Raw genomic sequence first — 27,661 nt, 5'->3', positions numbered from 1 at the left:
CTTGGATGTCTGGAGCAAGAGACCTAGCTTTTGCCCTGTCTCAGCTTTTGGCATGCCTTCCTCACTGAGTTTAATCATTTCTAGCTTTTGATTTAAAGTGAGAGACATGTGACTCTTACTTGAACACTTATAGAGGCCTAATCTCAATATTGTGTCTCAGGGAATAGGGAGGCCCAAGGAGAGGGAAAGACACAGGGGGACAACCAGCGTGTTGAGCAGTCAGGATATACAATGTTTATTAAGTTGGCTGTCTTTTATGTCTGTGGTTCATGGCATGCCAAAACAATTACAATAGTAACATCAAAGATCACCGATCACAGATCATCATAACAAATATAATAAAGAAAAGTTTGAAATATTGTAAGAATTACCAAAATGTGACACAAAGACATGAAGTGAGAAAATGCTGTTGGAAAAGTGGTGTCAATGGCCATGCTTAATAGAGACTTTGCCACAAACCTTCATTTGTAAATAGAACATCATCTGCAAAGTGAAGTAAAGCAAAGCACAATAAAATGAAGTATTCTTGTATCATGTCCAGGAATTTTCATGAATTCAAGATACAATATTTATTTTTATTTGTTCAGACTTTTGTTGTAAAACTATGTCTTCTTATTATCAAGCTGTACCATACTGGCTACTTAGGTAGTGCTTGGGCCATAGTTGATAAATATTTTTGTATGATCCCCAACAACATTGAACTGATTGCTTGCATGAAAGAGTTTAGAGGAGATGTGCCTCCCTGTTATAAGAGTCTGTAATTTTGTTAAAGTTTAATGCATTTAGCAGAGCAGACATCCATGGGAAAATTCTTATGCTTTTAGCTCAATATTTTGTGTGTGTATGTACAAGCTTGGGGTGGAGGAGGAAACCTTTTCTGAGTAATATTGTGAAGACTGCTATTGGTAGAGATTAAAATATTAGATTGTTTTGTAGAAATTTACAAGGTGGTTTTAAAATTCGTAGGAAATGCAAAGAACCCAGAATAGCCAAAACAACTTTAAAACATAATAACGAAGTTGGAGAATAAACACTACCTGATTTTAATAATGATTATAAAACTGCAATAATTAAGATTGTGTGACATTAGCATAAAGATAGACAAATAGGCCAGCGGAACAGAATAAAGTTCTGGACCTACAGGTACACAGACAACTCATTTTTGTTAAAGGTGCAAAAGCAATTCGTTGGAAAGAGTAGAATTTTTAAAAAATGGTATTGGATAAATTGAATATTCATATGTAAAAAGTGGACTTCTATTCATACCTTTTACCATAGGCAAAAGTTAAGTTGGCTCTGTTTCTAGCTGAGCTTCATGACCTTCAAGAATTTGTCATGAAGGAGCGCCTGGGTGGCTCATCTGTTAAGCGTCTGCCTTTGGCTGGGTCATAATCTCAGGGTTCTGGGATTGAGCCCTGCATGAGGCTCCCTGGTGGGTGAGGAGTTGAGTTGGCTTCTTCCTCTATCTCTCCCCCCACTCCTCATTTGTGCTCTGTCTCTCAAATAAATAAATAAATAAATAAATTTGTCATGAAGACATTTGAGGAGCTTATCTAATACACTAAGATCTTTTTTTTAAAAAAAGATTTTATTTATTCATTTGAGACACAGAGATACAGAGAGAGAGAGAAAGCATGAGCAGAGGGAGAGGCAGAGAGAGAGGGAGAAGCAGGCTCCCTGCTGAGCAGTGAGCCTGATGTGGGGCTCGATCCCAGGACTCTGAGATCATGACTTGAGCCGAAGGCAGATGCTTAAACATCTGAGTCACCCAGGCGCCCCCCTAAGATCTTATAAAATATTTAGATGGCATGCTTACAACTTGTGCATAGAAGTGCATACTCATGGAAAAGGTTTTTGGTCAAGCAGTTAAGATATAATGTATCTAGCAATGTATATTGTAGCTCAGATATTTTCTTCGAGAATATTTTTTTAGTTACATGTTTATATACTTGTAGTTCTGATATGATTACTACTAAAACCTCATTTATAAACTTCATCCCTTGTGTATAAGATTTTAGGTGAAAATAATTTCATTTTGCAAATTAGACTTTGGATTGTATTTTTTGTATTGAAATTTGATTACTTTAATTTTCATGGTGAAGTCTAGTCATTTCAATTTTAATTACAAATTTTTACTTGGGAGATTACCTTATTTTTTGTGTTATTAAAACAAGGAATGACATTGCATCATTTGCTGTTTCTGAATTTTTATATTCAATTATTTTTTTTAAAGGTTTATTTTATTTATTTTAGAGAGAGAGTGACTGCGAGTGGGGTGAGGGGCAGAAGGAGAGGGGGAGAGAGAATGCTCAAGCAGACTCCTGCTGAGCTCAGAGCCTGTTGTGGGGCCTGATCCCAGGACCTGAGATCATGACCTGAGCTGAAACCAAGAGTTGGCTGCCCAATTGACTGAGCCACCCAGGCTCCCCTATTCAATTATTCTTAAATATTATTATAATAATGTACTTATTTGAAAACCTCTTTTTTATATTTTCAGTTTCTAAACTTCACTAATTATTGGGAGGAGGCAAAAAGAGCCTTGGGTAGTCAAACTTAACATTGCAAAGTCTATGATCTAAAGCTCTTGTATTATATGGTTGTGGGCTTACTCTGAACTTTTTCATTTCTTTAGACTCAGACCATACACATTAGGTTACTGGACTTTTCATTCTAGAGTAAAACAAAGCTACAAGTTAGAATGGGAATGTTCTTAAAAACAGAATTTGCTAACAGTAAGAAGTGACAATTATAAACCTGATTGCAAGCGAAGAGACACAAAAAAATGCGTAAGAAAGCTAAAGCAGTACACTGAAACTGATGTGGCACCGTATGTTAACTATAATGGAATTAGAATAAAAACGTAATAAAATAAAAAAAAGATGAAATAATTTTTAACTAAGCAAAGTAATCTATAGCAAAAATCATTGAAGTGATACATATTTAAATTACTTACAGAACATTGTTTAAGGGTACAGGAAACTACATAACACATGCTCAATTTCTGTAAATTCCTATAACCATTTGTTTGTACTTACCTTGCCCTTTCAACAGCTTTTAACATTATCCATTGCTCCTCTTTCTTGAAACATGCCAAAAGAATATTCTTTTGGCTTCCATAATGCCACGTACTTCTGGTTTTCCTTCTATCTCTCTGGCCACTCTTTCTGTCTCTTTTACAGACACATTATCTTCTAACTGGCCCGTAAAGTTTGAACCGACCCAAGGATCATTTCCGTGTCATTTGATATTAGACAGACTCTTGCGTGTACAACTTACGTACCTGTGACTTTCACATTTATAGCTCCTGGGCTAAAACTCCAGACCCACATTTCCAGCTGACTTCCTGACTCTCTACTTGGATATTTCAAATATATCACACTCAGTATGTCAAAAGCCATATTTATGATCATTTTCTTTACCACATCCACAAACCTCATGTCCTCCAGTGTTTATATGTTGATTCATTCACTTATTTACTCATTCATTTTATTTGTTCATTAATTCAACAAATATGTATTGACTGCCTAGTAGATGCAGTTCAGTGTTTTGGGCACTTGGGAGTTTAGCAGCTAATGTTCCAGTTTTCATGGAAACTATATTCTAGTGGATAAAGAGAGGCAATAAAAAACAAAAAAGAAAAACTTTAGATTGTGATTATGTACATTAAAGAAAAGAAATTGGATGATGTGATAGAGTGTGACTGAGCTGCTACTTTTCTTTGCCTGGTCAAGGAAGCCTCACTAAAGAGGTGATGTTTTGGATGAGAAGTAAATGACAGGACCCCACACATGCCATGGTCTTGGGAAAGTACATTCCAGAAGAGGAGCAGTTTCTAGAGAGGCCCTGATGTGGGAATGGATTTGGTGTGCATGAGCAGAAAGGAGGCTGTTGCAGCTAAAGTAATTTGAACGTGGCAGGTGGGGATAGTGTTAGATATAGAGGTCAACAGGGGTCAGACTGCCTAGGACTTGGAATACCAGGGTGAGGAATTTGGATATTTCTGACTGCACTAGGAAACTAACAGAAGGTTTTAAAAAGGCAGAGACATGGTCTGACATAAGATTTTAGAATGATCTCTCTAACTGGTGGAGAATGGGTTAATTGGAGCAAGAGTGGTATCAGGAAGACCAGTTAGGATGTTTTTATGGTAGTCCAGGTAAGAGGTGGTGCCAGCTTAGTAGGAGGATGGCCGCAGTGGAGGCAGTGAGACAGGGAGAGAGCCGAGGAAAGAGGAATGCAAAAATAGCTCTGGTTTTTGATTTGAGCACATGATTTAATGGTAGTAGCAATAACTGAGATGTGGAAGACTGTGAGGAGGAGCAAGTATGGATGATGGGAGGGGAACTAAGTGGGAAATTACAGTTTCGTTTTGGACATGCTAATTTTGAGGTGTCTATTAGACATCCAAGTGGAAATGCCAATTAAGCATTAGAATTGGGTATAGAGAAGTCAAGTTCAGGGGAGAAATGAGTGCTACAGATGAATATATATATATTTCTTGAAACATGCCAAAAGAATATTCTTTTGGCTTCCATAATGCCACGTACTTCTGGTTTTCCTTCTATCTCTCTGGCCACTCTTTCTGTCTCTTTTACAGACACATTATCTTCTACCTGGCCCGTAAAGTTTGAACCTACCCAAGGATCATTTCCGTGTCATTTGATATTAGACAAACTCTAATATATATAAATTTTTAAGGCCATTATAGTAGATGAGATCAACTAGAGAGAAGATAGAGATGACAAAGAAGAAAAGAAGGTCTAGAAGGAAGTCTAGCAGTATTCGATATTTGGAAGCATAGAAGAGGAAGGGGGGAACAATGAGCGAAGAACATGGAGAAAGAGCAATCAGTGAGGAAAGAGAAAAGTCATGGAAGTTGGAATAATGGGAGTCCATAAAAGAGGATGTTTTGAGATAGAGGAGGAAAATCATGTCAGAGGCTGCTGAGACTTAAAATAATTATTCACTTTGCAATTTTTTGGCCAAGTGTTTGATATGCTTCTTACTTGGTTTCTGTATTTGGAATATAGTTTATCTCTTGATTGTGTTTTACATGGAAGCTATGAGGATGAAATAGAGTTGATTTTTGTTATATTCCTCGAGATCCTTTGAAAAAGTATGGAACTCAATCCCCTATTTAGATATGATAGCTGCTGATTCTGATTTTTTTGTATACTTGTGGTGGAATATTCATACAGATTCCTATTGCTGGAGGAATTTCTGTCAAGTGCCGGCCTTGGTTTCATGTGCTAGCACTCCTTCAGTGATGGGGGCCACGTAACCCTCACATGCAGGCTCAGCCCAACCAAGGCTCTAGAACTAGCAGCTCTTAGGCAAGAAAACTGTAAAGGACATTGCTGAGCTGTAAATTTCAAGGCAGCACTGATAGTCCTTTCTCTTCACCCTGAGGTCCTGCATAAATGGCTTCGGCTTTGTATCCAATGAAAAAGTCTCTGTCTTCCATTGTGTGATCGAGTTGGCATCTTGGTCTCTGCCTGGTTATCCTCTGGCTCACTTGGGTCTGGAATTCTGTCTTGATCTCCTCCTCTGCCTCTGGAGTACCAGAACCCTGATCCTAAATGCTAGCATTTGCGTCTGGTCTCTGATACCTGCTTGGCACTCACCTTTTGTCTGCTATGAAACCTTGGCCCTCCTTATTCCCATCCTACCCCATTGTTCTTAACCCTCGTGCTGAGACTTTGACCTTTCACCCACTGCTGGACTCTCTCAGGTTGTTAGCTTTTTAAGATTTCCTGTTTGTTTTTTTTTTCTGATTACTAGACTTTCCATGTTTACCTTAGGGACACAATTGATTCTACTTCAAATCTGGGTCTATAAAATTCATATGTAACTCACTATGTTGCTTATTCAACCACAGTTCTAGGACCTTGCCTTCAGTTTGGGATGACTTGAAGGCTTGAGGGAAGCTTTTTTTTTTTTTTTTTTCCCCAAAACTAACATTGATCAATGGTATGCAAAATGGCCTGCTTTAAAGAAGAAGGAAGAAATCCACAGATGTTCTTTACTCTAAATATGATAGGCATTAGGGAAACACAGATGAGTAAGATGTAGCCTCTTTCTTTGAGAAAATGTTTTTAAATATAGTCATACATAGACACTTTTCAGCCAGTGAATTCAACTAGTTGCATTGAAAACTATTCCCTCTTTATGCGACCCACGTACTCTATTTTTGGTGGAGCCCTGTGCTCATAAAACATTGCTATTAAAACCCTTCAGAAATAAGACCCCAGCTAAAGTATTGAGGACCCCAGTTCTTAGAATAAAGATTGACAAGAGGTTATGCGCATATGTTCCATAATTATTCTTTTTTACGTAACCTTGATTAGTTGAAACATATGCATGTTTTTCCACATGGAAGGGGCATATTGGAAATATTTAAATTCTTATGGTCATGCTGTGCTTTTCACAGATGATTGGAATGCTGCCCAGGCGTTAACCATCCCATGCTTCCCCCAAACAACTTGTCAGTTGTTTAACCTAGCATAATTTGTTTTTCATGACTATTAGAAATGACAGTGCTAAAATGTTTTACAGGGGAATAAAAATAAAAAAGAACGATAGCTTTGATTTTTTTAATACCCGTCTTTCCCCCCCATTATTGTTTGATATAAAAATGTGTCATAACCTTTGCTTCAAATGTAGACTGTTTCTAACACTGGGGAAACAGGGATGATTTTTAAAACTAGGAGTCTTATTTTGCAAAACTGAAAACATATTATGAATTTTAGCAAGACAGGTTATTCTGCCACACAATAGAATTTCAAGGATGCATTATCGGGGTTTCAGTGCTAATACGCACATAGCCTTCATCCTTTATATGAGCCTGTGGCTAAGAAATTTAATCACTTTCTATTCAGATTGAACTTGGGCTGAAGTCTGGAATTGTTTGAGTAAGAGACGATTTCATGTCCCCAACTACCAAGCATTTAGAATGAAAGGAACATTAAAAACATGCCAAGAGAAGTTGTGCTACTGGAAACCCTACCTTTCTATGAAAAAGAATATATCTCAACCATAAGATGAGATTGTTAGACCTTCAGACATTTTACTTTACCATAGTGTAAAAGTCTCAGAAGGCACACATTCACTAGCTCTTTAAAAATGCAGCTGCTGATCATCTGCTATACCCTGTTCTGTAGATTTTGGTTTAGGTGTTAGATTTTCCTTCATCCCCAGACTCATGTGAACACTTTCAGGGGTGAGTATAGTAAGTGAAGCATTACTCTTGTGATAATCCTTTTCAGGATTTTCATCTATAGTTGTATTTTTGGACAGCAGAGAAGTGAAGTGGTCATCTTTAAATTCTGCATTGCTAATAAAGATTTATTTAGGATTGTGTGATGATATAAGCTGATTGATGATTCTCCTCAATAGCAACTGTGGTCAGTTGTTCAAAAATATGTGCGCCACCTCTGCTGTCCACCTATTTATAGTCCACTCAATAGGGGGCAGGGATCGCCTAACAGGAGTGGCTTACCTTGTTGCTAGTGAGACACACCTTGTTGGCAATATAATCCTGTAGCTATAAATTATGACATGTTTTTCTAATGAGAAAGTAGAATGTGTGGTCTGACCTTATCACTATACTATTAAAGGTAAGGGGACATAGACCTGTGAGTCTACAGAGCTGGGTAGAGGATGGGTTCTAGCAACTCAAAGTAGGTTTTGCTTGAATTCCATCCTGTAGGATGAATTGCTTTCTAAGAGGCACTTTGGGACCATAAAGAAATGGATTTTGTGGTTTCTGCCCCATTGGTTCTTCTGAAGTGCTGGGCAGGTCTGAATCCCAATGATGGACGTAGGTTAAACCTAGTTGACATCCCTCCTATGGTTACCCTTAGGTCAGTCATTTGGGATCACTCTACTGTGTGTGTGTGTGTGTGTGTGTGTGTGATGTATTTGGTAGTAGAAATAATAGTATTTGTAGGGTTTAACTAATGAGAATATATGCAGAAATGTTTTTTAAAGACATAAAATGACTTCAGACAAATATGATAAATCCCTGCTCTCACCTGATGAATTCCACATGCTCCCTCCACCATCAGTTCACCAGTTTGTCTTGTTGACTCCCATTGTTCTGTTTCCTTTCTGTTTTTACGGAGGAGCTGGTCTGCACCTTTCTAATGCATGCCGTCCCCTTGGCCTTAAGATACCACTTCAGCACTTGCTTTTTTCTCAGTTCTGCATTGTCACCTTTCCCTTAGTACTGGATAAATGCCATCAATCTGTGAACGTGTTATCAGTTTGCCCATCTTTAGAAAACCCTCCCTTGACTTCACATCCCTCTCCAGCTGGCCTCTCACTGCTTTCCTCTTCTTTACGCAAAACTTCAAACAATTGTCTGCAATCAATCTCTACTTCCTCTTCTCCCCTTCTCTCCTAATCTCTTCCAATCAAGCTGCCTCACTCCACTGTAGCAGCTCTTGTCAACGTCCTGAAGGACTCTCAAGTTGCCCAATTCTATGATCATTCTTAGTTCTCATCTTCCTTAACATGTTGGCAGTATTGGATGGAGTGGAAGTCTCTTTCCTTCATGAAAAACCCTTTCTACTTGGCTTTGGGTCACCTCTTTCTGAGTTTACCCCCTGTCTTGTGGACCACTCCTTCTCACTCTAAGTCCTGGAACACCCAGGGCCCGGTGCTCTGACTCTTCCTCAACGAACTCTCTCACTTAGTGACCTCATCCCCTTGCCTGACTTTAATGAATTCCAAATATATATTTCTAGCTTGTACTTCTCCCTAGATGAAAGACTAGTGTATCTAGCCCCAAAGGCATTCTTGTGCTAATTAGAAAAAGCTGCCTTTTTCCTTAAACACTTGACGGCCGTCTTCTGGAAAAATTTCAGAATAAATAAACGCTTAACAGATGACTGGGAATGTGAGTGGTATCTCTTACAGCTGCTAATCCTCAACCATTAGCAGCAGCTCTGTTTCTCCACTTGTGTAGTAAGTATGGAGTAGGCATCACAAGTGTAGTAGGTCTGCAACCCTCATCTCCCCAACCTTCCAGTCTTCCTTTCAGTCTTTTCTATTTCAAAATTCTCCCCATTGCTGAGGTCAAACTCTGGGAAACTGTTTTTGACTCTCCTCTCTTTCTCCTGCACCTCTCCTTTAATCCATCAGCAAATCCTATTGGTTTTTCCTTCAAAATACATTAGAATTTAGCCCCTTCTCACCACTCCCACTGCTGCTACCCTGGTCCAAGCCCCATCATCTCTCACCTCCATTATCCCAGTAGCCAGCTTCCTATCTTACTCCTCAGTGTCTGTTCTCAACATGGCAGCCACAGTAATTTATTTAAAACCTAGGTCACATCATGTCTCTCTACCCCAGACCCTTCGAGTGGTCTACTATTCGTTCAGAGTAAAAATTAAAGTCCCACAGGCTCCACACAATCCAGGTCTGCACCACAGCTCTGACCTCATCTCCTGCCCCTCTCCCCCACAAAGTCTGTGATCCAGACATGTTGGCCTTGCTCTCCTTCCCTGATGCTTCCAGGTTCAGGGACTCTGCTGAGATGCACCTGTGTAAAGCATTGCTTCCTCCCTCTTCTCTTCAGTTTTTGCTCAGATGTCACTTTATCATATCAGAGAAGCTTTCCTCAACCAAAGCATATAACAAACCAATCCTTCTGCCCTAGCATTTAATATCCCCCCTACTGTTCAATTTTCTCCACAGCATTTATCATCTGGCGACACCCACATTGTTTACTGTTTCATCTCATGGGAGTTTAAGCTTCATGAGGTTAGAGACTTATTTTTTTCCCATCTGCAATTTTTTTTTTTTGATTTATTTATTTATTTGTCAGAGAGAGAGAGAGAGAGAGAGAGAGAGAGAGCACAGCAGGCAGAGGGAGAAGCAGACTCCCTTGCAGAGCAGGGAGCCCGATGCGGGGCTCCATCCCAGAACCCTCGGATCATGATCTGGGCTGAAGGCAGATGCTTAACCGATTAAGCCACCCAGGCGTCCCGCTCCTCTGCAATTTCTAAAATGGTGCGTGGTGAATAGTAAGAGCTCAAAGTATTAGTTGAATAAATAAATGAATACCAGCACCTTTAAATCTCTCTGCGGGACCCTATCCTTAAAAAGACACAAAGGTTTGAGATGGTCCTGCACAATTCTAATCTCTCAATTTCAAAATAAAAGCATTTTTAGGAGACCAAGAATGAATTTAAATCTAATTTGAAAAATTGCATTGATTTTGCAGCTTTCTGGAAGGGCACTGGTTTCCTACAGAGAAAGCAAGTAGGCGCCATCTAGTGGCGACAAGAGAAGTCTATGCTTGTGTTGCTTGAATTATTGATTGGCAACATAATTGAAAATGTAGTCTCTGATCCAGAAGCTTATTAATTTTATGAAAGTAATATTTATGATAGCTATAAGCCCTCAAGTATGCATTTTCCACAAAATACATTGAACTGAAAAAGTACAGTTCCATTTCTTATAAATTATTTATGACTCCTTTTTATATATTAATTTTTCTTTGTTTTCTGGGATCTGACAGCCTTTGTTCCTCTTTATTTTTCTTATTGTTTTATCTTCTACTTATCTTTAAACTCTTATGTTCCCTTGATTCTGGCCAATCCACTGGGTTAGGTAAATAAAATCAAGGCTGTATCTTCCGGGAATTTAGATGCTAATACAAACAGCACCTATGAGGGTAAACATGTGAAAAGAACATGCCGGAAGATGCAGTCATCACTTCAGGCCATAATTCTGAAGCCTAATGAATCTTTACTGTGTATACTTGCACCACTGAGGAGTGAACTGTGGGAGTCTTAGCTTGCCGTTTTTCAGAAAGTAGCACGTATTGTATGAAAAAACTAAGAAAGAAAAATATTCATGTCTACCTACATTGACAGGAAAGACTGAAATGAAGTAAAGTCTCTGTCATTCTAACATTTGAAACATTAGGTCACTGCAGTTCTTTCGGAAAAGCCTGGAAGAAGATGGACTCCTTGTGCCAGGGCTCAGATTAATCCCGGACTTTTTACAGGGAGGAAGACTTTGCCTGAGTAGCTCCAGGGGGCAAAAGCCGGACCAAGGAAATATGATCAGAAAGCAGATTTCAGACCATTGTTAAGAAACATTCCGGGGCGCCTGGGTGGCTCAGTTGGTTAAGCGTCAGACTCTTGATCTCAGCTCAGGTCTCCATCTCAGGGTTGGGAGTTCAAGCCCTGCATTGGTCTCCATGCTGGGCGTGGAGCCTAGTTAAAAAAAAGTTTTGTTTTGTTTTGTTTTTCTTTCCCAATAAGAGTTTTTTTCCGGACATCAAAGCCTCAGTTTCCCATCAGTGGATGTTTCTGAGCAGAGCCTGGATGATAACCAGCCCAGGATATGTTGGACTATTAAGATTCTCTGATTCCCTGAAAGACCTTGCTCTCTCTGCACACACTGAAACCCCTCCCCACTCTTCAGTACCCAGTTCAAACCTCACTTTCTTTTTTAGGCACTGCAACTGGAAGCCATCTTTCCTATCTCTATCTTTCCTTTTTCTTTAAATGCAGATCAGCACCATTTCATGCTGCCTGTGTTAACTGGTGCTAAGCTGCTTGAAGACATCTTATAGTTTTCTCCCTATTGGCTTTGTCATAGTGGGTGAAGTTTAAATGTTTATGGTGGAAATGGCGGAAAGACTACTAATAATTGTCTCAGCTGACAACTGGGCTCCAGATACTTAGCCTTAGTCTAAGTTTTGTGCCACAATTCTTCAGCTAGTTATTAGAAAAACTAAAATATTTGTTAAGATTCATTCTCTTATTAAGATTGTAAATTTTTTTTTTAAAGATTTTATTTATTTGACAGAGAGAGACACAGCGAGAGAGGGAACACAAGCAGGGGGAGTGGGAGAGGGAGAAGCAGGCTTCCCGCCGAGCAGGGATCCCGATGCGGGGCTGGATCCCAGCACCCTGGGATCATGACCTGAGCCGAAGGCAGACGCTTAATGACTGAGCCACCCAGGCGCCCCAAGATTGTAATTTTTTTTAAGTCTAATAGTATCAGCTTCCTTTTTGAGTTGTGTTATATACCTGATACTTCTGGAAGCAGGAATAGAAATTGATAGTACAACAGTGAGTAAGATGTTACTGAAACTTAATCTAATTTTCTGTTATTATATATAGTTTTTCCTACTTCCACAGATACTGATTTTTTTTTTTCTGATTGCAGGTAATATTTTCTTTGATCTAAAACTTTTTTTTTCTTGAGAAATTATCTTTTTAACTATACAAGTTGGTGTGGTATCTTGAATAGTATATTTTAAAGCTAAGATATTCCATATATTATTTCTTTTTAAAGAATTAAGTAATTTTGTTTCTGAATTGTCTTGCCTTTTGAAGCTATATTTATATAACTTAGAATTCCCTCTTGATAAAGTGGTGATATTGAAAAAGGACATGCTAATAGGATTAGGTATGTACCCTAGACTTAATTTCTTTAACAATCAGATGCTGTTTGTTTTATCATTTTGGAGGGCCAGTATTCTCTTTAAATTATTTAATAGACTGGATGATTTTAGTACTTTTAGTACTTAATTGCTCATCTGAAAATTAGCAAATTTAGCATTCTTAGCATTTGTACTGCGTTTAATATTTCTAAAGTATTAGCTGTGTTTCTTAGTAACTACTGTATTCTCTCATTTTAATGGCTGAGGAGACAATATGGGATACTTTGATTTGTAGTTAAAGAAACATTTTTTCCTTACAATTATTGCAAGAGTGCATGGATTTTAAGTTGTGTTAATTTGTCTTTTGTAGAATATGCTGAATTTCTACATTGCAAAGGAAAAAAATTTACAGACTTTGATGAAGTTCGCCATGAGATTGAAGCAGAAACAGATCGAGTGACTGGAATGAATAAAGGCATTTCCTCCATACCCATAAATTTACGAGTCTATTCTCCACATGGTAAGTAAAATAACAAAATTTCAAATTTTTTTGTCCTCAAAAATTTTTGCATTAATTGGCATACATTATTTGTGCAGAAGATGGTTTGTTCTCTCTGAAAGTACTGGTTTCTAGGATTGTGTTTGGGTACTACCATAAATGGGATGGTCCAAAAAGTTCACAGATTTATGGGGAGGCAGGAGGACATGACTTGTAAAAAGGTCAGAATTGAGTATGTCACTTAAAAATTTTTCTTTATGTTTATTTTAAACTTTTAGAATTTCAAGAGGTATACGTGAAAAATTCCATTTTTTAACATCTTCAGTCTTAGCAAGAATCTTAGAGGTACCTGGTACTGTGACTGAGTCTTCTATTGGATTTTCTTGTAGCCCCATATATTTCTATTTATTCTCTTCCTGAGGAACCAACGATGATTTTTTCTAGATTATCAGCAGAAACTTACAAATTAGATAACCAGTTCATGGTATGTGATATGGAATAGCCTCTATTCTGACTAAATTTTCAGTGGGGCAGATTTTAATCTCTAACCTTCTACTCAGCTCTGTTGCTTTTGAAATGGAGCATGAGTGACATAAGCTAATTATGACTTTCCAAGAGGATTTGATGCCAACTCTGTTGTGTGCAGAGAACGATAGCCAGGTCACAGCTGGAGTAGCTGACGCAGGGGTAGTTCCCTGCTCTCCCAATGGTATACCATGAGTCTGGCGGTTACCCTACATAGTAACCTCATGGTACCACAATGGCTCACAGCTTTCCAATAGGCCAAGTGTCTAACCCCCCTCTAGATAGTATATGATGCGTTTGAAGCGAAGGACAAATCTTACCCTAAGAATTTTATGCCATTTGTGGTCAATGTACAAGACTGGCAGACAGCATATGCACTTCGTGTTCAGTTTTTGAATTATAACATACTAGTTACAGATATGACAGCTCTCTCTTAGCTATGCAAATTAATACCTTTCAAATTGGGTTAAAATGATCATTTGGTATAGCACAATCATATCATAAAAATAGAGAAAACTAACAAAGCCATTTTGTATTCTATGCTTTTTATTCTACACACAAGTTTGAGTTAGCTCAATATACAATATGTAAAGCTGAGCTTGTTTTATTTCCACTAAAGAGACAGATGATTTTGCATTGTTATTTTTTAGCTTTGAGGGTATATGTAAGACTCTTTTTTTCCACACAGTGTTAAATCTCACACTTATCGACCTACCTGGAATTACTAAAGTGCCCGTGGGAGATCAGCCACCAGATATTGAGTATCAGATCAGAGAAATGATTATGCAGTTCATCACACGGGAGAACTGTCTGATTTTGGCTGTTACCCCAGCCAACACCGATCTTGCAAACTCAGATGCGTTGAAGCTAGCTAAAGAAGTTGATCCTCAAGGTGAGTGTGTGGTCTTTAAGATGAAAGAGAATTAGTTTAAAATGTTAAGGGTTTGGGTATATTTCAAGGTAACACAAATTCTCATAACTTAATTTTATTGTTAATTTAATTAGCCATTATTAATATTGTTAGATTTTTTTTTTTTGAATTTAAGATGCTGAAAGAAAAATAACTAGGGGATATAGCCTGAACCTATATGAGTAAAATTAAGTGAGATCTAAGAAAACAGATATTTCTAATCCCCATGAACTACTTATTTTTTTTTATTTTTTTATTTTTTTAAAGATTTTATTTATTTATTTGACAGAGAGAGAGATAGCGAGAGCAGTAACACAAGCAGGGGGAATGGGAGAGGGAGAAGCAAGCTTCTTGCCGAGCAGGGAGCCCGATGTGCGACTCGATCCCAGGACCCTGGGATCATGACCTGAGCCAAAGGCAGACGCTTAACGACTGAGCCACCCAAGCGCCCATGAACTACTTATTTTAAAAAACCAATAAAATAAACTTCTGGTGCAGAATTCAGACAGTCCCCTTTAGTTATTAAAAGAGTTACCCAAATATACTCGCAGTGAAAACTCCTTCTGTTTCATGTGTGTTTTGTTTCTTTAAAATAGGAACCCCTCTCTTCCTAAAAGTCCTTCATCCATTTTGAGTTTATCTTTGTGTATGGTGTAAGAAAATGGTCCAATTTCATTCTTCTGCATGTGGCTGTCCAGTTTTCCAAACACCATTTGTTGAAGAGACTGTCTTTTTTCCATTGGATGTTCTTTCCTGCTATGTCGAAAATTAGTGACCATAGAGTTGAGGGTCCATTTCTGGGTTCTCTGTTCTGTTCCATTGATCTATGTGTCTGTTTTTGTGCCAGTACCATGCTGTCTTGATGATGACAGCTTTGTAATAGAGCTGAAGTCCGGCATTGTGATGCCACCAGCTTTGGTTTCCCTTTTCAACATTCCTCTGGCTATTCAGGGTCTTTACTGGTTCCATACAGATTTTAGGATTATTTGTTCCAGCTCTGTGAAAAATGTCAATGGTATTTTGATGGGGATTGCATTGATGCAAGCTGGTACAGCCACTCTGGAAAACAGTATGGAGGTTCCTCAAGAAGCTAAAAATAGACCTACTCTATGACCCAGCAATTGCACTACTGGGTATTTACCCCAAAGATACAAATGTATTGATCCGAAGGGGCACCTGCACCCCAATGTTCATAGCAGCAATGTCCACAATAGCCAAACTATGGAAAGGCCCAGATGCCCATCAACAGATGAATGGATAAAGAAGATGTGGTATAGATATACAATGGACTATTACTCAGCCATCAGAAAGGATGAAATCTTATCATTTACGTCGACATGCATGGATCTGGAGGGTATTATGCTGAGTGAAATAAGTCAATCAGAGAAAGACAATTATCATATGGTTTCACTCATATGTGGAATATAAGAAACAGTGTAGTGGATCATAGGGGAAGGGAGGGAAAAACAGAATGGGAAGAAATCAGAGAGGGAGACAAACCATAAAAGACTCTTAATCATAGGAAACAAACTGTGGGTTGTTGGAGGGGAGGGTGGTGGGGGTTGGGATAACTAGGTGATGGGCATTAAGGAGAGCATGTGATGTGGTGAGCACTAGGTGCTATATGCAGCTGATGAGTTACTAAACTCTACATCTGAAACTAATGATGTTCTGTATGTTGGCTAATTGAATTTATTTCTATTTTTTTATTTTTTTAAAAGATTTTATTTATTTATTTGACAGAGAGAGACACAGCGAGAGAGGGAACACAAGCAGGGGAGTGGGAGAGGGAGAAGCAGGCCCCCCGCCGAGCAGGGAGCCCGATGCTGGGCTTGATCCCAGGACTCTGGGATCATGACCTGAGCCGAAGGCAGACGCTTAACGACTGAGCCACCCAGGCGCCCCTGGCTAATTGAATTTAAATAAATAAATTAAAAAATAGGAATTAAAAATAAAACATTTTAATGCATGTAAAATATTATTTAATTTATAATTATTTTACATAAGCAGGGATTTTATGTTGTTAGCATTTCAGAATCCAGAAAAGTACCTTATTTCTGCCGATGTTTTGATTTTTTTCTTTCTGTGAGCTGAGTAATAATAGTTTATCTTCAGAGACCCCCAAATGGGGCTTTATGTGTGTGTGTGTGTGTGTTTAAAGTAATTATGGAAAGACACTCAGTGATGAGTCTGTTCAATATAGAGATGCATGTTCTTCAATTCTAGGAATTTTTTTTTTCTTTGATAATTAATTGCCCCTACTTTCTCTGTTGTCTTTATCTGGAATCCTTATTATTAGCATGTTAGAACTTCTGGATTAACCCTCTTTTAAAAAAATCCTCCTCTTTTATCGTGTTTCTTTGTACTTATGTTCTACGTTTTGCAAAATTTACTCAACTTTATCTTCAGCTCTTCTGATTAATTTTTCATTTCTGATATCATTTAAAAAGTTCCAACAGCATTTTCTCATTTTGTGAATGTTATTTTTATTTATTTATTTATATTATTTATTTCTTTATTATGTTTTTTAACATGAGTATTTTTATTTTTTAAAATAACATCATGCTCTTGGTTTTGCAAGTACAGTATGTTCTCTAAAGATTTTAATTAGAGATCTTTTGAGGCTTTCCTTTTGTAATCTACAATGTCTCTGAGAGTGCATTTTTTTCTGGTGGTTTTTCTTGGTCATTATCTTTGATGTCAGAGACCTTTTGTTCAAGTGATTGGTGATCTTTTGCTGCTCATTCAGATAGAAGAGTAGAGCACTAACAAGCTGACAGAAATTCTAAATGTGTATGAATGGGATTCATTGATAATGGGCTTTATCATAGGGTGATGGGGCTGGATTATTTTCACTTGCGCTGGTCTGGTATAACCTGATGTCCAGTGGTCTCAGAGTCAAGAGGAAGAATTGAGTTGGCAGGGGTGTGGGGTGGTTCTCACTGTTCAGCATGTAGACTTTTAATTAATCCCTCTGCTTTCATAATGGCAAACCTGAAGGTCTTCTTGAGTCCAGAGTCCCTCAAAAGAGGTTCATCCTCTTTTGAAAGTAAATCTTCAATATTCTGCTGAGGTCAAGAGGAGTAACTACATGGTTATGCAAGATGAGAAAAAGGGTCTGGAGGTCTATCAACATCGCATATACATTTTCAGCCAATTCTTCTATTTTTCAACTCCTCTTACACCCTGGCCTTGGTGCCTTTATCTCTTAAACCTTTCCACAGTTCTGCAGTAGTAACTATTTTACTTCTTTTTGGCTTCCTCTAATATCCCTGACATTGGTGCTTGAAACAAAGCAGGTGGAAGTTACAGATGGCTAGATGGGGACCATCCCCAGGATTCTCTCTCAGTGGGATGGAAGAGCCAGATTCAGGGTTGGGGCTAGAGTCTAGTTATAAAAATGATGCTAAAACACCCCTGTCTCTGCAGCCTTCTTGTCCCACAGGAGACAAAGCCATGACTATCTGATGGGAACAGAGACAGCACTTCTATCAGTAGATTCTAGGAGGTACAGCACAATCATGTTCCTGAAAAGTCCACATTTAGTCTAGATGAAGCTTCATGGAGGAGTACAAATGATATCCCTCAGGTCTCTGATTCAGTCTTTGGTTCTGTCTCCTTGGAGTTGGTTCTTTTCTCAGATAGACTCTCCTCACACGTGACAAGATGGTTGCAGTTGTCTCAGCCTCACATCCTCACATCTTCAAATATAGTGGAAGAATAGCCAATGGAGAATCAATCTTCCTTCCTTCCTTCCTTCCTTCCTTCTTTCCTTTCTTTGTCAGGAGAGAGAGAGAGCACAAACAGGGGGAGCAACAGGCAGAGGGAGAAGCAGGCTCCCTGCTGAGCAAGGAGTCTGATGCAGGACTCGATCTCAGGACTCTGGGATCATGACATGAGCTGAAGGCAGACCTTAACCGACTGAGACACCCAGGCATCCCGAGAATCTTTTATTTTTATAAATTCTGAATTTTATAAGAACTATAAATTAAAAGAAAATTGGCCAGCTAATATATCCTATAAAATATCTACAGTTAATTCTTGAGATTGATTTAACATATTCATGTTATATTTTACTCCTTTTGTTTAGAAGGGATTATTAGTGGCAGTGACTATATCTCATTCCTCAGGCTTCTCAATAGAAGATTCATTTATAACCCCAAACAATAACTCTCACGTGATGGCATATCATTAGGTGGGAGTAATTAATGTTGGTGGAGGGAATTGTCAGTTTACCAGAAAGGAATCAGTCTTTACAATTTCACTGACAGTATTTACAGTGTGTTGTTACAGCATAAATAAAACACAGCATTAAGTTTCAGTCATGGATTTGTAATAGTATTCTACAAATCTGTATCCAGAAAGTTAAATTTGAATGTTTTTTCCTAATGTAGGCCTGGCTTATTTTAATAAGCCTATTGTTATTCAATGCTACTTAGAAGTTGCCATCTGAATGTTCATGAACTTACCCAAAATGGGTCTAATTTCTTGTGGATCAGTAGAACTCCTGCTTTGTCAAAGAAAGGCCTTCATTACTCCAATTTTTAATATCCTATATATGATAGTTTTGAGAACAGATTTTTGTAAGTTTTGCAGATAATTGGCAGATGATTTTGCAGAAAAGAAAACATTCAGTGCCACTGTGTGCCATTTACTTGTCTGACCGATTCCTTCATGGTGATTGCTAAGGAGGACAATTAATTCATTGCCTGAAGACTCTTAGTAAGTATGATTTTGGGTTCATTAATAAAAGGTCCTTGCTAATCTCAAGGCTTGTCATTTGTTTTCATATCCCAGTTTAAATTCCCAAACTCCTAAACACTCTTATGCCTGAGAATCCTGAAAATTATCCAAAAGGTTTGCATGGTGCTCAGGTCTCCAGAGACCCACTTTGGTGTGTTGCTATCCTGTGACTTTGACTGGTCCTGTACATCACTGAAGCGCCAAAGGAAGAGGGTGAATTCTTTCCCAAACCAACAGAGTTCACGTTGTGTGTTTTCAGTAGTTGTACGAGAATTAAAATAGAGAAAGGAAGAAGCTGGAAAGGCCTGAGAATCTGGTATTTAGGGGTATGTTGAATTGGGATTGACAAATAGAGACTTTCATTTACTTTCTGTGTCCTTCTAGTCATTCTGTGAGTATGTTTTAAATATCTGTTTCAGAAGTCTAGTTTTCCTTATAATTACAGCTTTGGTAAAGAAGCAGTGACATCAACTTTGGTTATTTAGATGTGTGTTGCTTAATTTCCACATGTTTGTGAAATCCCCAAATTACCTTCTGTTGTTGATTTCTAATTTAATTTTGGTTGGAGAACATACTTTGTAACATTTCAGTTCTTTAAAATTCATTGAGACTTATTTTATGGCTTAACACGTGGTCTGTCTGGAGAATGTTCCATGTGCATTTGAGAAGAATGTATATCTTGCTGTTGTTGGGTATAGTGTTCTATAGATATTTGTTAGGTCTATTTGGTTTATAGTGTTACTCAAATGTTTCCTTTCTTCTGTCTGGTTGTTCTATTACTTTAATTGAGACATTAAAGTCTACCACTATTATTGATGAATTATCTGTTTCTCCCTTCAATTGTCAGTTTTTGATTTATGTATTTTGGGACTCCGTTGTTAGGTGAATTTGTACTTGTTATGTCTTCTTGATGGATTGGCCTTTTGATCATTACAAAATGTCATTTTTGCATCTAGTAACAATTTTTGTATCAAAATTCTGTTTTGTTTGGTATTAGTATAGCTACTCCAACTCTCTTTTGGTTACTTTTTTCCAGGTATATCTTTTTCCATTGTTTACTTTCAACCTATTTGTGTCTTTGAATATAAAATATGTCTCTTGTAGACAGCATATAGTTGGATCATTTTTTAAAACCTACTCTCTAATATTTGCCTTTTGACCAGTATTTAATCCATTTCCATGTAATGTAATCACTGATAAGGCAGAATTTATATCTCATTTGCAGTTTGTTTTCTGTATATATTACGTCTTTTGTTTGTGTATTTCTCTATTAGGTAATAGAGAATTCTTTGTTAAAAATGTATTTTCATCTGTACCACTTTAATTCTCTTGTCATTTATTTTAATGTTTTTTTAAGGTTATTTTCTTACTGGTTGCCATGGAATTAAAATTAACATTTTAATTTATAACAATATAGTTCAGACCAGTACAACTTAATTTCAACAGTGTACAAAATTTTCCTCCTGTATAGCTCAATTTCCTCCCCTTCCTTTGTGCTATTATAATTATACAAATTACATCTTTATATATTACATCCCCATCAACACAGACATATAATTATTTCTTTATTCAGTTGTCTTTTAAATCAGAGAGGAGAAAAAAAAGAGTTACAAATTAATAATAATACATTTGTATTTTCTTTTATATTTACCTATGTAGCTACCTTTACCCGTGTTCTTTATTTGTGTGGATTGAACTACTTTCTAGTGCCCTTTCAGCCTGAAAGACTCCAGTTAGTATTTCTTATAGGGCAGGCCTGCTAGTGTGGGATTCTGTTTTTATCTGGGAATGTCTTAATTTCTCCTTAATTTTTGAAGGAAAATTCTTAGTTGATAGTCTTCCCCCTGCCCCCCAACTTTTCAAGTATGTCATCTCATTACTTTCTGACCTCTAAGGTTTTTTTTTTTTTTTTTAAAGAGAAATCAGCTGTTAATCTCATTGAGGACCATCTTGAACATGATGGGTCTTTTTTTCTTGCTGCTTTCAAGATTTTCTCATTATCTTTAGGAGTTTGATTATGATATGTGTAGTTGTGGATCTCCTTGATTTTATCCTTTTTGGAGTTTTAGGGTTTTGGGGAGTGTAGATTAATGTTTTTCATCCAATTTGGGACATTTTCAGCCATTCTTTCTTTTTTTTTAATGTACTTTGTAACATTTCAGTCCTTTAAAATTTATTGAGACTTATTTTATGGCTTAACATTAGTTAACATATAGCATAGTATTGGTTTCAGGAGTGAAATTTAGTGATTCATCACTTAAATATAACACCCAGCACTCAGTGCTCATCCCAACTAGTGCCCTCCTTAATGCCTATCATCCATTTAGTACATCCCCCCCACCCGCCTCCCCTCTAGCAACCCTCAGTTTGTTCTCTATAGTTAAGAGTCTCTTATGGTTTGCTTCCCTCTCTGTTTTTATCTTATTTTATTTTTCCTTCGCTTCTCCTATGGTTCGTCTGTTTTGCTTCTTAAATTCCCCATGCAAGTGAAATCATATTTGTCTTTCTCTGACTGACTTATTTCACTTATCATAATACACTGTAGTTCCATCCATGTTGTTTCAAATAGCAAGATTTCATTCTTTTTGATGGCTGAGTAATATGCCATTGTATAAATATACCACATCTTCTTTATCCAATCATCAGTTGATGGACATCTGGGCTCTTTCCATATTTTGGCTAATGTGGACATTGCTACTCTAAACATTGGGGTGCATGTACCCCTTTGAATTTTTGTATCCTTTGGATAAATTTTATATCCTTTGGATAAATACCTAGTAGTGCAAATGCTGGGTCATAAGGTACTTCTATTTTTAACTTTTTGAAGAACCTCCAAACTGTTTTCCAGAGTGGCTGCACCAGCTTGCATTCCCACCAACAGTATGAGAGGGTTCCCCTCTCTCTGCATCCTCACGAACATCTGTTGTTTCCTGTGTTGTTAATTTTAGCTGTTTTGACAGGTATAAGGTGGTATCTCACTGTGGTTTTGATTTGTATTTCCCTGATGATGAGTGATATTGAGCATTTTTTCATGTGTCAGCCATCTGGATGTCTTCTTTGCAGAAATGTCTGCTCATGTCTTCTGCCCATTTCTTAACTGGATTATTTTTTGGGGGGGTGTTGATTTTGATGAGTTCTTTATAGATTCTGAATACTAGTCCTTTGTCTGATATGTCATTTTGCAAATATCTTCTCCAGTTCCGTCAGTTATCTTTTTAGTTTTGTCTCCTTCATGGTGCAGAAGCTTTTTATCTTAATGGGGTCCCAGTAGTTCATTTTTGCTTTTGTTACCCTTGCCTCTGGAGACATGTCTAGTAAGAAGTTGCTGCAGGTGATGTCAAAGAGGTTGGCTGCCTGTTTTCTCCTCTAGGATTTTGATGGTTTCCTGTCTTACATTAGGTCTTTCTTCCATTCCGAATTTATTTTTGTGTTTGGTGTAAGAAAGTGGTCCAGTGTCATTCTTCTGCATGTAGCTGTCCAGTTTTCCCAACACCATTTGTTGAAAAGACTGTCTTTTTTCCATTGGATATTCTTTCCTGCTTTGTTGAAGATTAGTTGACCATAGAGTTGTGAGTCAATTTCTGGGTTCTTTATTCTGCTCCATTGAACTCTGTTAATTGTGCCAGTACCACACTATCTTGATGCCTACAGCTTGGTGTAGTATAGCTTGAAATCTGGAATTGTGACACCTCCAGTTTTGTTTTTTCTTTTTCAGAATTGCTTTGGGTATTCCGAGTCTTTTGAGGTTCCATACAAATTTAGGATTGATTGTTCTAGCTCTGTGAAAATGCTGGTGGTGTTTTGATAAGGATTGCATTAAACATGTAGATTGCTTTGGGTGTATAAACATTGGGTCTAAATGAGTCTCTTGTAAGATGGATTTTGTTTTTTTATCCATTCTGATACCCTGTATCTTTTGATTAGAGCATTTAGTTCATTTTCATTCAGAGTAATTATTGACAGATACGAATTTAATTCCATTGTTTTATCTGTAAAGTCACTGTCCTATAGATTGTGTCTGTTCCTTTCTAGTCTTTGTTGCTTTCTGTCTCTCTTTCCCACTGAAAGGGTCCCCTTTAATGTTTCTGGAAGAGCTGGTTTAGTGTTCATGAACTCCTTTAGTTTTTGCTTGTCTTGGAAACTCTTCATCTCTCCTTCTATTCTGAATGACAGCCTTGCTGGATAGAGTATTCTTGGCTGCATATTTTTCCCATTCAGCATGTTGATATATCATGCCACTTTCTTCTGGCCTGCCTGGCCTGTGGACAGGTCTGCTGCTAACCTTATGTGTCTATCCTTGTAGGTTAAGGACCTTTTGTCCCTAGCTGCTTTCAGAATTCTCTCTTTATCTTTGTATTTTGCAAGTTTCACTATGCTATATGTGTTGGTGTTGACCTGTTTTTGTTGATTTTGAGGGCAGTTCTCTGTGCCTCTTGGACTTGAATGCCTCTTTTCTTCCCCATACTAGGGAGTTTCTCAGGTGTAATTTGTTCAAATAAACCTTCTGCCCCCTGTTCCCACTCTTCTTCTGGGACTTCTATGATATGGATATTATTGTACTTTGTGGAATTCCACTTTGTGGAATTGTGTACTTAGGGCTGAGTTCCCTAAGTATGTATTTGTGATCTAATAGTTTTCTTTCCATCTTCTTTTCAGCTTCATAATTTTTCCATAATTTTATCTCTCTCTCTTTTTTTTAATGATCTTATTTATTTTTGTAAGAGAGAGAGCGAGCGAGCACGAGCTGGGGGAGGGGCAGAGGGAGAAGCAGACTCCCCTCTGAGCAGGGAGCCCAATGTGGGGCTTGATCCCTGGACCCCAGGATAACAACCTGAGCTAAAGGCAGACGTTTAACCAACTGAGCCATCCAGGCGCCCCATAATTTTATTTCTGTATCACCTATTTGATCCTCAGCTTCTTTCATCCTCATTCTGATTATATCTAGTCAGTTTTGCAAACTCAGTTATAGCATTTTTTATTTTGCCTGACTAGTTTTAAGGTCTTTTATCTCTTCAGCCAAGGTTTCTCTGGTGTCTTCTTTTTCTTTCAAGCCCAGCTAGTATTCTTATGACTGTTCGTCTAAATTCTTGTTCAGATATACTGCTTATATCTGTTTTTAGCAAGTCCCTGGCTGTGATTTCTTCTTGATCTTTCTTTTGGGGAGAATTCCTCCATCTTGTCATTATGTCCAGGTTTCTGTCTTTTGCGTATTATGAAAGCTTGCTATGTTTCCTGCTCCTAGAGTAATACTGTATTAAGAAGGCATCATACACTGTCCAGGGCCTAGTGCTTCAGGAAGTGTTTCTCGCATATGCTGTGTGCACTCTGCTGTTGTGTTTTTGCTGCTCTTTCCCACAGGTCAGTCCTCTACAGAGTTCCTCCTTGCTTGCAGTGGTGAGTGTTTCAATCTTTAACTATGTTTGCTTTGATTTGATTGTTAAGATAAGCCTGATTAAAAAAAAAAGTGATCCCCCAAAAGAGAAAAGGAAAAGGAACAAAAAAGCAAACAGACAGACAAACAAAAAAGTATCATCCTGATTCCAAAGGTAATAAAGAAGGAACAAAGAAAAAAAATAGCCTGATCCAAAAAAATGAGAGAAGGAAACCAACCAACCAACAAAAAACTGTAAGCCTGATTCCAAAGGAAAAGAAAAAAAACATTAACAGCCCCCCCGCCCCCCCAAAAAACGAAAGCCTGGTCCTGTTTCCGCCAGAACTGAAGCTGTCACTTTGGAACACTCTGTGATCAGTAGACTTGGTACATGCGAGGAACCTGTGTTTGTCTTTTGAGGGAGAGGCCTGCTGTGCCGGCTCAGTCAGACCTGCGCTATTAAAGATGTCCCTGCCAGGTGCAGCAGGGCATGGTTTGGTGTACGCAACTCCAGCCTCCACTCAAGTCGCTATGTTTCTCTCTGAAGTCCCACCATGCTGGTGGGCTGGGAGGGCTAGGAAGAGGTTGTGGAAGATGGCATTACCCCACCCTCTCAACCCTGATGAGGGGAACTTGCAGCTGCCAGTATCTAGGAGGCCCTCACAGAAAAGTGAACAGTCTCCCCTCTTGTGTACCAGGCTTTCATCAAATCCCTGCCCTCAACCTGTCCATTTCTGGCCAGCGGCATGCCCAGCGCCACAGTTCTCCTGTGTTTTATCTCTGGCCTGCAGCTGGTATTCAAAACTCCAAATCTTAAAGGACACAGCAAGGCACGGACCCAGTCCCCTCCCCGAGAGGAGAGCCTCGCAGTGCTGCACCCTGTCCTGGAAAAGCAATCGTAGGCCCATGTAGGTGCCTGGAGTCTGTGATGAAGCACAGCGAAAGGCTGTGACCAGGTTGTCTGCCCTCTGTGTGCACCTCTGTCCCCTGCTGTTGAATGGCCACTCAGTGGTGCCTGGTGGGTCTTTTGTCCTTGGAGAGGCAAAATACCTTCTTCCAAATATACTCTAGAAAGGGGAGTATTCTCTCCCAGTGAGACCCAGAGGATCCCCACACCGGGGCATCTTGTGTGAACCTCCCACTCTCTCCCTTACTTCTCTGTACCCTCCCCTTTCCTGCACTTTGGCTTTTCTCTCCCCAAATTCTCATCTCTGAACCATGCATCTGCCATGTTCTCTCCCTCCAACTGTAGAGATTATTTTCTTAATCCTCAGATCAATTTCCTAGTTGTTCAAAATGATTTGATGTTGGGGTGCCTGGGTGGTTCAGTCAGTTAAGTGTCTGCCTTCGGCTCAGGTCATGATCCCAGGGTCCTGGGATCGAGTCCTGCTTCGGGCTTCTTACTCAGTGGGGGGCCTGCTTCTCCTTCTCCCTCTGCCACTCCCCCCGGCTTGTCCTCTCTCTCTGTCAAATAAGTAAATAAAATCTTAAAAAAAATTTTTTTTTCATAATGATTTGATGTTGATCTAGCTGTGTTCGAAGACGAAGCAAGCTCAGGGTCCCCCTACTAGTCTGCCATCTTACCTCCTCCCCCAGCCATTATTTCTTCAACTCTTCTTCCATCTCCTCTCTGAGGCTCCCATGAAATGTATGTGGGTATGCTTTATGTGTCCCAGAGGTCTCTGAGGCTGTGTTCATTTATTTTCTTTATGGTTTTTTTGTTTTTCTTTTCTGTTTCTCAGGTGTGAGGAACAATCTAACTGACCTATCTTCAAGTTTGCTGGTTCTTCTGCCTGCTCAGGTCTTCTGTTGAATATGTCTAGGGAATTATTTATTTATTTATTTATTTATTTAAAGATTTTATTTATTTATTTGAGAGAGAATGAGAGCGAGCACATGAGACGGGGGAGGGTCAGAGGGAGAAGCAGACTCCCTGCCGAGCAGGGAGCCTGATGCGGGACTTGATCCAGGGACTCCAGGATCATGACCTGAGCCGAAGGCAGTCGCTTAACCAACTGAGCCACCCAGGTGCCCGGGAATTTTTTATTTTTATTATTTTAATTTCCACCTCCAGAATTTCTACTTGGTTCTTTTAAAAATTAATTCTGTCTCTTTATTGATATTCTATATTTGGTGTAACATCATTCTTGTACTTTTTAAAAAATTATATAGATTTGGCTTTTTTAGTTCTTTGAACACATTTAAAATAGCTGATTTAAATTCCTTGTCTAGTAATTTCAGTGTCTGGGTTTCCTCAGAGATAGTTTCTATTGAATGCTTATTTTCCTGTGAATGGGCCACACTTTCTTTGCATATCTTGTAGTTTTTTTCATTGAAAATGGGACATTTTAAGTAATATAATGTGGCAACACTCAAAATTAGATTCTTCTCCTCCTCCAATGTTTGTTTTTGTTGCTATTTGTTGTTGTTGCTGTTGGTATTTGCTTAGTAATTTTCCTGAACTAAATCTGTAAAGTCTGTATTCTTTGTTGTGTGTGGTCATTAGAGACTTTGCTCAGTTTTCTTATTGGTCAGTTAATAATTGGACAGAGGTTTTCCTAAGTGTACAGGGCCAATAAGCCTCCCAGCATTTGGTGAAGGGTGTGGTGTGCATTTTGGAATATGCCTTCAATACTCAGGCAGGCAGTTTACAGTTCTACCTTAGCTTTCACTTCCTGTTTGTGTAGAGCCTTAAGGTTAGCCAGAGGTGAGAGTTTGGGGCCTTCTCAGGTCTTTCCTGAGAATGTGCACAGCCTCACACATGCATGTGGCCTTTTAGATTCTAAATTGTACATATATTCAAATCTCAAAGATCCTTATGGCCATCTCATTCCCCAGCTTTTCCTTTTAAGTTTTTTGGTCAGCTTTTTCTGCCCCAACTCTTATTGCTGCTCAAAGTAGCTGTGATGTTAAGTAATTGCCCCTGATTGTTTTTGCGTGCTTCCTGTGGAAGAGGTTGTTTGTGCTGAGTATACCCTGAGTCAGATTAAATAAGGAAAAGCTCTATGAATAGGTGTTTTTAGAGAACTGCTAGAGAGGTTAAATAATTACAGTTCTCAGAAAATGGTATTTTTGGTGTATCCCAACCATATTTTGTCCCTTCTGATGGTTGCTGGCTGTTAGTTTTCACTGTGATTTTGGGGATTTCCGTTTTCAAGACTACTATAGCACTACAGAGACAGTACTGGGAATTGGAAAAGTTCAAAC

At 38.5% G+C, this 27,661-nt stretch overlaps 1 protein-coding gene across 6 annotated transcripts in view; it reads left to right on the top strand.

The window, feature by feature from the left end:
• Positions 1–27,661, top strand: part of DNM3 (dynamin 3) — a 560,145-nt gene that overhangs the window by 122,860 nt on the left and 409,624 nt on the right. For all 6 annotated transcript variants that reach the window (XM_064594314.1, XM_064594316.1, XM_064594317.1 and 3 more), the window contains 2 exons: positions 12,777–12,926; positions 14,119–14,322. In XM_064594314.1, the coding sequence (XP_064450384.1) occupies positions 12,777–12,926; positions 14,119–14,322 (354 nt within the window). The remainder of the gene's footprint in view (positions 1–12,776; positions 12,927–14,118; positions 14,323–27,661) is intronic.

Source organism: Mirounga angustirostris, unplaced genomic scaffold, assembly GCF_029215605.1.
Source record: "Mirounga angustirostris isolate CCGP_5_RB_7025 unplaced genomic scaffold, mMirAng1.0.hap1 SCAF_6, whole genome shotgun sequence".
NCBI classification, from domain to species: domain Eukaryota; kingdom Metazoa; phylum Chordata; class Mammalia; order Carnivora; family Phocidae; genus Mirounga; species Mirounga angustirostris.
This window is presented reverse-complemented; position numbering and strand designations above follow the sequence as displayed.